This window comes from Ranitomeya imitator, chromosome 6 (genome assembly GCF_032444005.1).
Source record: "Ranitomeya imitator isolate aRanImi1 chromosome 6, aRanImi1.pri, whole genome shotgun sequence".
In the NCBI taxonomy this organism is placed as follows: Eukaryota; Metazoa; Chordata; class Amphibia; order Anura; family Dendrobatidae; genus Ranitomeya; species Ranitomeya imitator.
Genome location: NC_091287.1, coordinates 455,299,099 through 455,314,464, shown reverse-complemented (window position 1 = coordinate 455,314,464; position 15,366 = coordinate 455,299,099). Strand labels below are relative to the sequence as shown.

At 40.6% G+C, this 15,366-nt stretch overlaps 1 protein-coding gene across 2 annotated transcripts in view; it reads left to right on the top strand.

Annotated features, from left to right (window-relative positions):
• The window catches only part of EYA1 (EYA transcriptional coactivator and phosphatase 1), a 160,407-nt gene that overhangs the window by 47,856 nt on the left and 97,185 nt on the right, over positions 1-15,366 (top strand). For both annotated transcript variants that reach the window (XM_069731471.1, XM_069731470.1), the window contains exons 7-9: positions 1,451-1,573; positions 8,167-8,249; positions 8,714-8,900. In XM_069731471.1, coding sequence (XP_069587572.1) covers positions 1,451-1,573; positions 8,167-8,249; positions 8,714-8,900 — 393 coding nt within the window. The remainder of the gene's footprint in view (positions 1-1,450; positions 1,574-8,166; positions 8,250-8,713; positions 8,901-15,366) is intronic.

The window sequence follows — 15,366 nt, the reverse complement described above, 5'->3', positions numbered from 1 at the left end:
TTGTATTTCTAAAATCGAATGTTTTTAACTTTTGCTGTGAATATCTGAAGTATCAAGAGGTAAGAGCTATACACTGTAGGTCATCTGTAGCATTCCAGCTGTTGCAGTCACATTTCCCAAATTACTTTACAAGAAATGCTATGGATTTCAGTACGTATCACTAACACCTGGTCCTCAAATAAATTTATTATCATTTGAGGTTTTCAGAACTGGCTGAAAAGTTCTAACGTTTGCAATGTATGTCACTTGTCTCAAGAGTCATTGAAATAGTTTACTTTCGGTAGTGAAGCTTACACAGTTGATGGACCTGAATGACTCTGGAGACTCTGCATGCCCTAAGATTAAGTTTTTATTACTTAAAAAAGCATCACACAAGGACGTTAAAACCATAGAGATGGCCTTGTAGCTGCTGGGGGTCCATGGTGAAACATCTTTCTTTTTGAAGTCCCCTTCTTTCCATATGAACAGGGGGATGGTGGGGGAGACTTTTATTAATGATCTATATGGCACCATTGATTCCATGGTTCTGTACATGAGAAGGGGTTATATACAAATTACAGATATCACTTACAGTCAGCAAACTAACAATTACAGAGTGATACAGAGGGGCAAGGACCCTGCCCTTGCGGGCTTACATTCTACAGGATGGGGGGGAAGGAGACAGTAGGTTGAGGGTTGCAGCAGCTCCGGTGTTGGTAAGGAGGCAGCGGGGTCAGGGCAGGCTGTAAGCTTTCCTGAAGAGGTGGATATTCAGGTTCAGTCTGAAGGATCCGAATGTGGTTGATAGTCGGATGTGTTGGGGCAAAGAATTCCAGAGGATAGGGGATATTCAGGAGAAGTCTTGGAGGCGGTTGGGTGAGGACCAAATAAGTGTGGAGGAGAGAAGGAGGTCTTGGGAGGACCAACTTGTACCTTCTCTTATGTTATGGTTATGTTATGGTGGATGAAGAGACAATTGCCAAGATTGGCTGTAATAAATCTCTGCTGGAATGCTGCAGTATCAGGAGATAATACCAGACATTCACATGGTACCACGGACATAACTATAATTGGTGCAGGGGTTGCCTTTACGCCTGTGCCCTGGAATCAAACATTGCCGAAAAGGTCACTTTGGCCTTTAGGAGAAGATCAACACTATAAATTCGCTGTTATAGTTGGGTACTCTGTTACAGATATTGCAATAGTTTGGCACTCCACAATTGTAGATATTGCAATTAGGGACCTTGAGCTTCAAGTTATGACAATGTTTGGTATGACTCTTCTGACATACATTCTGTATCATTCCAGGATTCAAGCCTATGTCTATGTTTTGATTTTTTATTCAATTCCATCTTCAGCCTATGCCAATTGTTGAAGTGTATCATATTAGTGCAGATTAACATGTAGTCTTCTACTGCATTTGGACACACAAATCTGATGTCACTAACTGGTTTAGGTGCATTATGGGCAGGCATCAAGACAGAAGGAGGATTACCGCAGTCTCAATCCCCAGGACAAGCAGGATTTCAAAGCTACAGTTCAAGCTTCAGTGCACCACAGCCAGGCCAAGCTCCATATAGTTACCAAATGCAAGGTAGGGATTTTCCTTAAATATTCCTGTTGTTTGGCTGTTCCATATGGCATATTGTCTTTTGTAATTTCTACATTGTTTGCATCACTGTTCTATACAAGCCTGGCATAATGTCTAATAACATTTGGATTGAAGACTCGAAAGCTTTTTCTGATGGTGTTTCATGTTCTAGAAATAACACTTCTGTCTCGCTGTCTTAATGCATATTGATCCTGGGCATGTCAGAATCTGGTGAGGTCTCTGTACCTTTGAACTGTTGGCTGAGTAACCACAGTTCTGCTGGACTGACCATCTGATACAAAGTCCCTTAAGTGAGGTCACTCTGCTCGATCTGCTTTACAGATGGTTGAAATGCAAACAATTGACGCCATTTGTAAAGGTGCCATTCAGCAGGCTATATGCTATAGACATTCTTTTAATCTGTCCTTCTGAGAACATACGTTCATACACTACTGAAATTAAATATCAGTATTTCATTACGCTTTTCAAAAGATAGAAGTAATATAATACCAAATGCACGTTTATATTTTCGTTGCATTTGTTTTTAAGTAAATAAAAAGCTATTGAAAAAGAATATTTTATTATGCCTCTTGATTGCCTTGCTAAAGATTTGTGAAATTGATTACCATAAAATGTATTTAAACATTGTGAATTAGTAACCAATAAATGTATTAAATATCATTATATAAATATAATTATATATGATAATAAAATCATATAATAAAATATATAAAAATGTATATGTATTTTTATTATTATTATTATTAATAATAATAAAAAAAAAAATAATAATAATAATATTTATAATCAAATATAAAACTGTATATGTATCATATAAATATAACTATGAGTATAATAAAATATAATACTAATAGAATTAGGCATAATTATCTAATATATAATTGTCTAAGGGTCACTTCCGTCTGTCTGTCTTTCTGTCTGTCTGTCATGGATATTCATTGGTCGCGGCCTCTGTCTGTCATGGAAATCCAAGTCGCTGATTGGTCACGGCAAAACAGCCATGACCAATCAGCGACGGGCACAGTCCAGAAGAAAATGGCTGCTCCTTACTCCCCGCAGTCACTGCCCGGCACCCGCATGCTCCCCTCCGGTCACCGCTCACAGAAGGTTAATGCCGGCGGTAACGGACCGCGTTATGCCACGGGTAACGCACTCCGTTACTGCTGCTATTAACCCTGTGTGTCCCCAACTTTTTAATATTGATGCTGCCTATGCGGCATCAATAGTAAAAAAATGTAATGTTAAAAATAATAATTAAAAAAAACCTGCTATACACACCCTCCGTAGTCCGATGAGCCGCTCACGCCGGCCGCCATCTTCCGTTCCCGGCGATGCTTTGCGAAATTACCGAGAAGACTTAGAGGTCTCGCGAGACCGCTAAGTCATCTGGGTAATTTCGCAATGCATCCTGGGAACGAAAGATGGCGGCAGCCGCGCGCATATCGCCGAAGCTTCGGTGGATCCCAGGGGGTGAGTATATATCTATTTTTAATTTTCATTATTTTTTTAACAGGGATATGGTGCCCACACTGCTGTATACTACGTGGGCTGTGTTAGATACCGCGTGGCTGCTATATACTACATAGGCAATGTGATATACTCTGTGGGCACTGTTATATACTGCGTGGGCAGTGTTATATACTACGTGGCTGGGCAATTTACTATGTGGCTGGGCAATATACTACGTAGCTGTGCTGTATACTACGTGACTCTGTGCTGTATACTACGTTGCTGTGCAATATACTACCTGGCTGGGCAATATACTACGTGACTGGGCAATATACTACGTGGTTGGGCAATATACTATGTGGTTGGGCAATATACTACGTGAATTTCTGTTTCTAAAGCTGTTCACGTAAATAGTAACAAGTTTTTGCATTTATGTAAATTATTATTTGAAATGAAGATTTAATGTGTGTTGGGGATGTTAAAAAATTAAAAGTTGTTGTAAATATAAAGATATATTTATATGGTATTTAGCAACCTGTGTTGAAATAGTGTTTTCTCACAGAAATGTAATGCAGGCAGTCATTGTAAAGACCAACTGTTCTCTGTATGGTCTATAATGAAAACAGATTTTCGGGAAAGTACTTTATGTTTGTGTCTAATGGCCAGGAACCAAGAGAGACATTTTAAAAACAGTGCAAATGATGTCTGAACAGCAGCAAATGTAAAAAGGGAAAAGATCTCGGATTAAAGAGCCCATCTGGCCTTCATAGAGCTTTCCCCAGAGGACGGCACTAACTTCTGCCTCGTATATTGTACACTGATGATAGACATAGCCCATGGCAAGAAGGCTGATTATAGGAAGCAAATGAACTTCTGTTCAAAGTCTCAAACTAAGACTTATGTTCTAACCATCCAAACAGACCCAAAAATCCAGGATTTCCTAGGACTGAAATGTGTTCTTTTGAGGGGAAGTTTTATATACCAGGACCGAAAGTTTTACTAGAAGCACAGAAGTACACATAAAGGGAGAAAAAGGGAGAACGGAAATACAAAGTGAAAGAAAAAACATTATAGAGATCTATCTATATACATATACAGTACATGTGTTATATCTAAAGAATTGTTTGTTTTCTTCTTTTACATACTGTCCAATGGGAGTTCAGCTCTATGATACATTGGTTCAGCATAGTTTATTACTGCAAAATACTTTTTCTAAACTTTTTAAAAGGGAACCTGTCAGCTGGACTGTTTACAGTAACCTACAGACAGTGTCAGGTTGGCTCCGTTATACTGATTACAATGATACCTGGTGATGAAATCTGTCTTGTGGTTGTTGTTGTTTAGCCTTTACTTGTAGGTTTTAGTTAATGAGTTTTTCGTGGGGTCTTTATGTGGTGCTCTGCTTACATATTCATGTGTATGGCTTATGACATGCCACTGCCCTTATTTTACATACTTTATATCTTATTGTTTTGAAAAAAAAAACATTCATCATGCAGGCGCTGGTGGCGGTAGAATGATTGGATCTATAATCTCCATATATTAATTTTATTTAGTAATATAAATTTGTTGAGGAAAAAAAAATTCTTACTCAAAATGGCATCAGCCGCGCCTGCATATTATCATAATTCAGAACGCCGATAGATGCTACTGCTTTGGCGCCAGAGCCGACGCCACTTTGTTAGAGGAAAAATATGTGTTTCCACCAAGATTGCACCGACTGAGCCTGCGCAGTAGCATTATTGAATTGCCAATAGATTCACCCCACACTCCAAAGACATACTGATAGGGAATTTAAATTGTGAGCCCCCATGGGGATAGCGATGTCTGTAAAGCGCTGTGGAATTAATGGCGCTTTAAAACTGAGTAAAATGAATAAATGTATTAAAGACATTAAAACACATATTTCATCATATCAAAAAAAATATATAAATACACGTGTTTCAGGGGAATATTGACCATATCAACTAGGTATTTAAACGTAGTGGTATAGTAATAATTAAGATCATGTAATTAGTAAGGTAATTGGTAAATCATGCAGATAGCCATTAAAATATCAGACATAGTCAAGAAAGTGTTAAGTTCATTTAAATTAAAATGCATGAATACATTTATACATGATTATATAAGTGTATCAAATGAATAAATAGGCAAACCAACCATAGGACACTTGCACCCTGACGCACGTTTCACACACTGCTTCCTCAATTGGACCTATCCTGTACAGTAACTCTATAAATTACTGTATTTTCTGGTGTATATGATGACTGGGCGTATAAGAGGACCCCGACTTTTCCATATAAAATATGGAGTTTGGGATATACTCGCCGCATAAGACGGGGGTCATCTTATACGCCCAGTCATCTTATACGGCGTGTGACCGGTCATTCGACCATGACATCATCGAAGGTCCTTTGCTAAATGCATCCTTAGGAACGGAGGCCGCAGCTTGCACCGCTGAGAGCCGGGGGCCATCGGGAGGGTAAGTATATCCCCTATTTTTTATTTTTATTCTTTTTTTTTACATGAGTATGGATCCCAGGGCCTGAAGGAGAGTCTCCTCTCTTTCAGACCCTGGGAAGCATACAGGACCGCTCCCTGCACACGCCGTACCCAGCATATAAGACGACCCCCGACTTTTGAGATGATTTTCAGGGGTTAAAAAGTCATCTAATACGCCGTAAAATACGGTAATATAAAATTGACCATACACAATGCCAGACAACCTTCCTTTTCCTTGAGAGTCAGTCTGTTGCCAGAAATGTCATCTAGTGCCAAATTTCTCTCTTTTCACTGAATTAAACACGCAGGCTCACTGGTCTGAATGTGCATTTTTATGGTGATTGGGTACAGGAAAGATAGATATAACTTGGTACCGTGTTAGCCAGTAGATAGAAAAATATTTAGAATTGAGAGTCCTCAGTGGTTGATACCTTTTAATGGCTAACTGAAAAGACGGTAACAAATTACAAGCTTTCGAGACTACACAGGTCTCTTGCCTTATGAAGAGACATGATTAGTCTCGAAAGCTTGCAATTTGTTACCATCTTTTCAGTTAGCCATTAAAAGGTATCAACCACTGAGGACTCTCAATTCTAAATATTTTTCTATGGTGATTGGGAGAATTAATTAACTAAAGACTTTAAAATTAAAAAATGTTGATAAACTCCTTTATATAAAATCAATGTTGTTACGTATTATAATGGCTGCTTTTTATTCTTACTGCCTTGCTGAACATTCAGAACTAAAGACTTTAAAATTAAAAAATGTTGCCCATATATTGTGCATTCTTATCCATGTACTGTATCTGGTATTACAACTTTCCTCCATTATTGATACTGCTTATGGAGAAAGCAAATCGTTTTTAAACCCCTTTAAAGAGATAACAGTGCAACCTCTCAGACAAACTGTGAACACTGCAAACAATCAGTGGCCACTGATTGGCTGCAGCACTCACTTCACACCTCTGCCTGATGTTGATATCTGCAGAACACAACGTTGACCACTGAGCCGCTGGGGTACAGGCCACGAAGGCATTGTGCGGCATTGGACTGGGAGATGAGTATCAAAACTTTTTCTCACCTATGTTCACATTTTGCAGCTTTTTTTGCTACATTTTTATGCGATTTAAAAGCTGCTTTTAACAGTACCAGCAAAAGCTGAGATCTCAGAAATCTCATGCATATGATTGTTTTTTTTTCCTGACTGAATTGAAAAACTGCTGCATTTTTGAAAACTGCAGTATGTCACTTCTTTCAGCGTTTTTGCTGCATTTTTGGTGAATAAAACTACATTTATTAGACATGTACTGTACACAAATGACACATATAATCTGCACCAAAAAAATGCAAAAAACACCGGCAAAATCTACAAAAAGAAAGCAGCTTTTTTTTACTGTCGATAGAGGAGATTTTGCCTGTACAAAAAGAGCTGCAAAAAAGCAAAGTGTGAACATAGCCTTAAAAAGGGGTTGCCCAGTAGTGACCAAACACTTTAAGGTTTTCCCATAATGCGCAATAATAGACATACATGGACTTTTTTCTTCAACCAACACTCCAGCATTTTTTTTATTGCAGCTCTGGAGTGGTGCTCCTAATCTAAGTCCCCTGCCCCAGTCTGATACCCAGCTGTCGCCATCTTCACATTATATCATTGACGCTCCCGCCTGTCTCCAGCAGTTTGTGACCTACTCAATCGCTCCAGTGTTTGCTGGGTGAGGCGAAGGATACAACTTAGTACAAGTCTATTAGAGTCTTGTTCCGGCCCTCATAGACTTGCATTGAGAGCTTGTGATGTAGCTTCTGAATTCCAACCAGTCAAAAGTTGCGGTCACAAGATGAGGTTGCGGGACCAAAGTGGCATCGAAAAAAGGTAAAGATCGTGGCATGTAAGTATAAGACAGGGGGCAGGCACCTTAGTTTAGTAGCACCGCTCCAGCACTTAAAAAAACAACATTCTGAAATGGCGCTTTAAACTTTCCTTCACAGATGAAGCTACATAATAAAAGTTGACATTATGTCGGTATTGTCTGTTTATTATCATCTTAATTTGATGCAATCTGGCAACTTTTATCAATTATTTAAATGCTATTTGATATCATTCTCCAGATAGAACAGTTAAGAATCATTAACCGATCCGATGCATGGAAGCCGTTCCACAATCTTCCCCCATCTATTTGTGACCATTTGACATTCTATGAATTCTAACGTAAAGCCAGTGGCTTCCACAGTGTTTGCAGCTAAGACGATGGAAAGGAGAGGCAGCCAAATGTCATATACGCCTCACATGGATGTGTATAAATGCCTGGGATTGTAGTAATCATAATCTAACGTGTACAGCTACATAATGAAATTATGCAATTATTGACCACCATTAAAACATATGTACGAGATTGTCCCAAAGCCATTACACAATGATCCAGGCTCAGTCTTTCGTCAGTCAAAATGCATCATATTAGGTGGGTTTTGCTTCCAGATGATCTCAGTCATCAGGATCGCTCCTCTGCTTGGGCACGTCATGAACGTAGCAAACCTTGCCGACACATGGAGCCTATTGATGCCGCAGTCTGGGAGGTCTGGGTGTATACACGTTTTGGTAATTTGAAGCATTTTCTCCTTTCATTTCAGGGAGCAGTTTCACCACAGCATCAGTAATCTATGCAGGAAGCAATTCACTCACAAATTCAACAGGATTTAATAGCTCCCAGCAGGTAAATGTTGGGGAAGAAGGGATATTTCACTTGTACACAACAAGCCTTTTTTTCCCCCCCGATTCCCTTTTCTTCTGTGTTCTTACCTTGACTCCGAGGCTGTGACGTTGTCCTTCCAACCTCCGAGTGTTTCTCCTTGCTGTGTTATAAATCCGGACTTAATTCCATCGCTGACAGATGTGCTGCAGTAATGGGCTTGTAATGCGATGGAGGGGTACCATGTGTTCGACCACCCTTCATACATTTGTGTTGCATTTGTATATTAGGTCATGTTAAAAAGATACATTTGTGGCACACTTAAACTCTTTCAAGCAAGCCCTGCACTTATCTGTTACCATGTGCAAACAAGCCGCTCAATAAATTCCATATGGGAAGTATCATCAACATATGTTTGCACTTATATTTGGCAATATTTTCTCTAAAGTAGCAACATGCTTGATTTAGTTACTTGTTTTGGGTTTTAGGAATATCCATCATATCCCAACTTTGGCCAAGGTCAATATGCGCAGTATTACAACAATTCTCCATATCCATCACACTACATGACAAGCAGCAACACAAGTCCCACTATTCCCTCGACTACTGCAACATACCAGCTGCAAGAACCACCATCTGGCATCACCAGTCAAGCAGTAACAGATCCGTCCACAGGTAATTAGCCGCCATTTATCACTGCGCTGTGGCCATTTTCATCTACGTTCCTATGAATTTCTGCTATCTCTCTGTGTGATTGGTTATGTCTGCAAATTTGGTTCTTATATTTTGAAATTTTACTAAGTTTGCATGATCTGTCATATCCATTTGTTCATCTTTAGATGGTTCAATATAAAGAACCAATCTGTGTGAGCCCTAATGAGGGGCTATCTGCTACTCTAATCTGAGAGCCAATATAGTATAGAGTCTTATAGCGCAACTCCACATGCCTCATATTAAAGGGAACCTGTCATGTAAAATAACACTGATAACTTGCAGATATTGGGTTAATCTGCAGGTTAGTAGAGTTCTGACATTATGTGGTGCTGGCACTGAGAGCCCTGCTGAACTTTATTCTTCCCTTCAGTGTTTGGCTTCCAGTCATAGGGGCGGTGACAGTGTGGATTTAGTCACGTCTCTGTGTATAGAGAATGATGGCTGTAACCACACCCCCGGCACTGACTGACAGCAGGTCCTAATGCTGAATTGCTATATACATAGGGCTTGAAAAAGGTTTTGTGAACTGAAACATTGCCCGTTGGGCTGAATAAACTCTACACTTTTTTGCTTCGATTTTATCTTTCTATCTATCTATCTATCTATGACAAAAAATTGGAACAGCACAAATAAAATAATACTTCGGGCGCAAGGCCTCTCAGGCTTGGAATCCCTTCCTTGCTGTTCAATATAAAAATAGAAAAAACAGGCAGTATTTATTAAAGCACAAAAAGGACTTTAACCCCTTTCCAATGTTGGAAATAAGCTTGCATCGGACTTCATCCCTTTGATGTGGGCTCCGGCGTTGAACCCACATCTTTCCTGGCACATGTTAGCTGTTTGGAACAGCTGACATGTGCCTCTACAGCCAGGGGTGCAATCGCCACCCACGGCCATTACTCCATTAAATGCCTCTGTCAATCTCTGAGAGTGACATTTAACTCACTCTTTCAGGAAGCATGCCAGAAATCTCGCCCATCGGTGACCCCGTCACGTGATTATGGCTCACCGATAGGTTGGCATGACAACCAGAGGTCTGCAGCAAAGGCTCATTGTAGCCCGAAACATTGCCACACCACCAGGGCTAGTAAAGTCTTTTTTGTATCTAGATAAATACTGGAGTGCTGCCTTCTATTTTCTATTTTTCTATGCATTCCGCTCACACCCGACGTACGCCGTTTTGCTGCTCGCTTCTTTTTTAAAAATGATGGCTATTTTGCATAAGATCATTTTCCAGTTATGGAGAAATTGATTCTTGGTGGTTTGAGGCCACATGCTGAATGATAAACTCCTATGTGGATTATATTAAAGGGACACTGTCACCTGAATTTGGAGGGAACAATTTTCAGCCATGGAGGCGGGGTTTTGGGGCGTTTGATTCACCCTTTCCTTACCCGCTGGCTGCATGCTGGCTGCAATATTGGATTGAAGTTCATTCTCTGTCCTCCGTAGTACATGCCTGTATAAGGCAATCTTGCCTTGCGCAGGCGTGTATTACGGAGGACAGAGAACGAACTTCAATCCAATATTGCGGCCAGCATGCAGCCAGTGGGTAAGGAAAGGGTGGATCAAACACCCGAAAACTCCGTCCATACGACCGAAAACCGGTCCCGCCAAATTCAGATGACAGGTTCCCTTTAAATAGGGATTGATCTACCGTATTTTTCGCTTTGTAAGACGCTCCGGATTATAAGACGCACCCCAAATTTATATATATATATATATGTGATTAACACCTCAGTGACCGGGCCAAATTTTTCAAATATGACGTGTCACTTTATGGGGCATTAACTTTGGAATCTTTCAACATTTCCCAATTCTATGTTTATTTATAAAAAATATCAGAAGTTTGACAAAAATATCAAATTTTCAAAAAATTGCCATTTTCAAACTTTGAATGATTATCTATCTCTTTAATCCAGATAGTCACACTACACAAAATAGTTAAAGGGAACCTGTCACCCCGTTTTTTCAGATTGAGATATAAATACTGTTAAATAGGGCCTGCGCTGTGCGTTACAATAGTGTATGTAGTGTACCCTGATTCCCCACCTATGCTGCGAAATACATTACCAAAGTCGCCGTTTTCGCCTGTCAAACAGGCTGGTCAGGTCGGGTGGGCGTGGTCAAATCAGGCTGGTCAGGTCGGGTGGGTGTGGTCACAGCGCTGTTTCTTCCCCAGCTTTACGTTGGTGGCGTAGTGGTGTACGCATGTCCCAGTGCCGAATCCACTTGCGCGCACGTGAAGAAACAGCGCGCGATCTGCGCGATCCCTTTAATATATAACATTTCCATCATGCCTGCTTTACATCAGCTTCAACTGTAAAGTGTTCTTTTATTCTGTTAGAATGCTAAAAATGTTAAAAATGCAGCTTACAAGACCCTAAGGCCATTATTTGACCATGAATTGTCTTGGCAAACATCAGAACCACATAGTCATGATCTCAGGGTGCCAATGGGGTTAAAAAGGGAGCCCCCAAACTCTGTTAACCATCTAGATGCTGTAGTCACTATTCACAACAGCATCTAAGGGGTAAAATGGCCATGGTCGTTGTCAACACCGATTGTGACTAGTTCAGCAGGGTGTCAGCTGTAGCGTACAGCCGACAGCTGCTGCATTTTCACCCAATGAGAAAAGCTATTCACTTATATCTCAGGTCAGTTTTAAGCTGTATTGGTGGTCAGTGGTCACTAAGGGTTAATACGTCATATGGCATTCATTTTGTGAGAAATATGAAGTGGTGTTATAAATGTGTATGACATGCGGTTTTCTTTACTTTTTTCAATATCAGTCACTTAAATACTGTCCCGTGATTGTTTAAAGGTGGAAGCTGTAAGAATTGGTCACAAACTAGTTTTGGACATGAGAAAGGTCCTAGCACGTCGTATGGAAACATTGCTGTACATCAGATACATAGACAGATGGGATTTTTGCACAATCTTTGGAATGCTGATTCTGTTACAAATTTGTTTATTGAGATCATTGGGATGTGGCTGATGGGATTGCACCCACCTGCACATGAGACTAGTGCTGCTTCATTTCTCTTTCTTTCCATCTTGCTTTCTTTCTCTCCCATCCTGTCTTTCTTTCTTTCTTTCTTTCTTTCTTTCTCTCACTCTCTCCCATCCTGTCTTTCTTTCTTTCATTCTTTCTTTCTCTCAGTCTCTCCCTTCCTATCTTTCTTTGTCTCTCCAATCCTGTCTTTCTTTTTCTTTATTTTTTTCTGTTTCTTTCTCTCTCTTTTTCTCTCTCTCTCATCCTATCTTTCTTTCACTTTCTCCCATCATGTATGTCTTTCTTTCTTTCTTTCTTTCTTTCTTTCTTTCTTTCTTTCTTTCTTTCTTTCTCTCTTTCTTTCTCTCTTTCTTTCTTTCTTTCTTCTCTATCACGCTTTCTCTTTTTGTTTCTCTTTTTGTTCTTTATTTTTCTCTCTCGTTCTTTCTTTCTCTTTCTTTTTTTCTCTATCTCTCTTTCTCTTTTTGTTTCTCTCTTTATCTCTCTTTTGTTCTTCATTTCTCTCTCGTTCTTTCTAAAGGTACCGTCACACTTAACGACGCTGCAGCGATACCGACAACGATCCGGATCGCTGCAGCGTCGCTGTTTGGTCGCTGGAGAGCTGTCACACAGACCGCTCTCCAGCGACCAACGATGCCGGTAACCAGGGTAAACATCGGGTTACTAAGCGCAGGGCCGCGCTTAGTAACCCGATGTTTACCCTGGTTACCAGAGTAAAAGTAAAAAAAAAAACAAACACTACATACTTACCTACCGCTGTCTGTCCCTCGGCGCTCTGCTTCTCTGCCCTGTATAAGCACAGCGGCCAGAAATCAGAGCGGTGACGGCCCTGCGCTTAGTAACCCGATGTTTACCCTGGTTACCAGCGAAGACATCGCTGAATCCGCGTCACACACGCCGATTCAGCGATGTCAGCAGGAAGTCCAGCGACGAAATAAAGTTCTGGACTTTCTGCAGCGACCAACGACATCACAGCAGGATTCTGATCGCTGCTGCGTGTCAAACTGAACGATATCGCTAGCCAGGACGCTGCAACATCACGGATCGCTAGCGATATCGTTTAGTGTGACGGTACCTTTACTTCTGGATCATGGCATCTGCATTTTCAGTGCATTTAAAGGGTTTTCCCATGAAACGACGTTATCACCTATCCCCAGGATAAGCTATACCTTAGATTGCTGGAGGTTCACCTTTTGGAACAGAATATGGTGTCTCAGAAGTCAGACCTGTAAATAGGTAATAACTTCTTTATACTGAAATACTCCTGTAAATTGGTTCCAGCTCTGAAAACTGTGAGAATATTTTCTTCAAACCATATTCCCATTTGATTGTGTTCTCAGGTGTCTCAGTAAACCTGTCCATGATTTCAGCTATTTTTGTAATGTTCCTAGTCTTGTGCTCCCTCTTTTCCTTTTTCTAAAGGTCACTGTTTCTTCCATAGAGCTGTTTTTTGTATATGATGTATCTAAAATAGCAAAACCCAGAATAGTAGTTGACCATAGTCGTAGACTGTGCTGTTCCACTGGCTAAAAGTATCAAACTATTTCAAAAATATGTTATAAAATGGATCATCTCGTCATTTTCCTAGCGATAATATGAGTGGTAAGGGTTGTTAGATGCCTTATCTCGGTGTGATCATGTATGCAAACTATTATTAGTGCCGGAGGTTGACTGTGGGTTGGCGTCTATTAGGAGAACATTCAGGCATTGCTTAGAGACGGTACGTGCTTCTCAGGCTCTTGGTCTCTTACAAAAATACTGCTTGAGATTCCAGTCCTTAGTGAAAAAGGAAAGGGTCTATCTGATGGTGAATTTGCTTTGCAGGTATTCTATGTGAATAATATGTGTTGGTGCTCAGCAGGGATCTGTGTTCATTCTACTTGTAAATGTGAACACAGCTGCAGAGCTGCTATTAAGATACAAGTGCGCTGGGTTATGGTGCCCAGATTGGCCGATTTATCAGGAAACAGAGCTTGTAAAAGGAGGTTAACACCCGGCTTCAAGTCACGGGGAACAGCTGAGTTGGTCCTGGTTTTAGGTTCCCGACACCATGCTGGCTGCCACTTGTAACTGTGCTATCCCTTATAGCAGGGAGTCTTAAAAGTTGGCTTAGCTCTTTTCTAAAGGAGCTGGTGGTAAGTATATTATACTAGATGTGATTCCAAACACAGCAGGGGAGTAACTAAGTCTTTGTTCGCTCGTTTAGGTGATGGTAGGTGTTTGAGAGGTCTCTTTCCTAGTAAAAGTGACCACATGTGTAGGACAGGCCGGTTTTCTCTTTTTTTGCAGGCACTTTTTACTTGTTCCATGACACGCAGAAGAAGGCTAGTGTTTTATGTGATAAAGCCTTCTAACTAAAGTGCAGTAAATAATAATATAGTAATAGGAAAAATGTAGATAATAGTGACATCTGCTGTAAATTTCCACTAGTTCCGATGGTCAAATAAAAAATCGGACCCCTGTTCAATGTTTATAACATTTTTGATCAAATGCTAGCGGCTCGGTTACATTTTTCCACCGATTGGTGAACCTCAGATATTTGTTTTAGTCTAGCAATGTTGTGTTTCATACAAAGCAAATAACATTCTTGTGTGTGATGATAGGGCTGCCTTCACTTTTATAGATGTGCAAAATACGATCTCAATAATCAAATTCAGTAATTATGCCTTAGGGCAGAGACAGACTGCCGTATTTCTCATGCGAGAATCGCATGGTAAACCTCGTACTGGCTGTCGGCTCTCCTGACCTGAGCTTGACAGCTGTATAGTAATCCATCACGCTGTCTTGCTCAGGGTCAGGAGAGGTGGCGGCCAGTCCGTGCAGTGCGATGCGATTATCGCACGAGTTATACGGCAGTCTGTCTCTGCCCTTAGAGTCTGCTGTTCGTTAAAATGATTCCTCTCAAAATAAATTCAGATTTTAGATGAAAATCGGAAATTTGGAGAAGAGTTAAAACACTTTAGTTATAACTAATGTAAGCCATCATTAAAGGGAACTTGTCAGCTGATATATGCTTCCCAAACCGTGGCCAGTATGCATTAGCCACTGGCTGTACGATCACAGCCAGAGAGAAACATACTTTTAATAGCCACGGGGGACTGAGCTATGCATGTGACTAGTCATACAGACAGGTACACCGCTACTTCTCTCCGCCCACTGACAGAGACTGGCACTTTCGGTCGTGGAGAAGCCACTATAGACCCGCCTGTATGACTAGTCACCTACACCTCAGTCCCCGGCGGCTATTTAAAGTTCATTTTTCTCTGAAATGCTGCAGCATCTCAGAGACAAACATACATGGCTGTGATCGTACAGCCAGTGGCTAATACATACTGCCCATGTATCAGCTCTCCTAACTAGTGATGAGCGAGTATACTCATTGCTCGAGTGGTCTCCGAGTATTTGTGACTG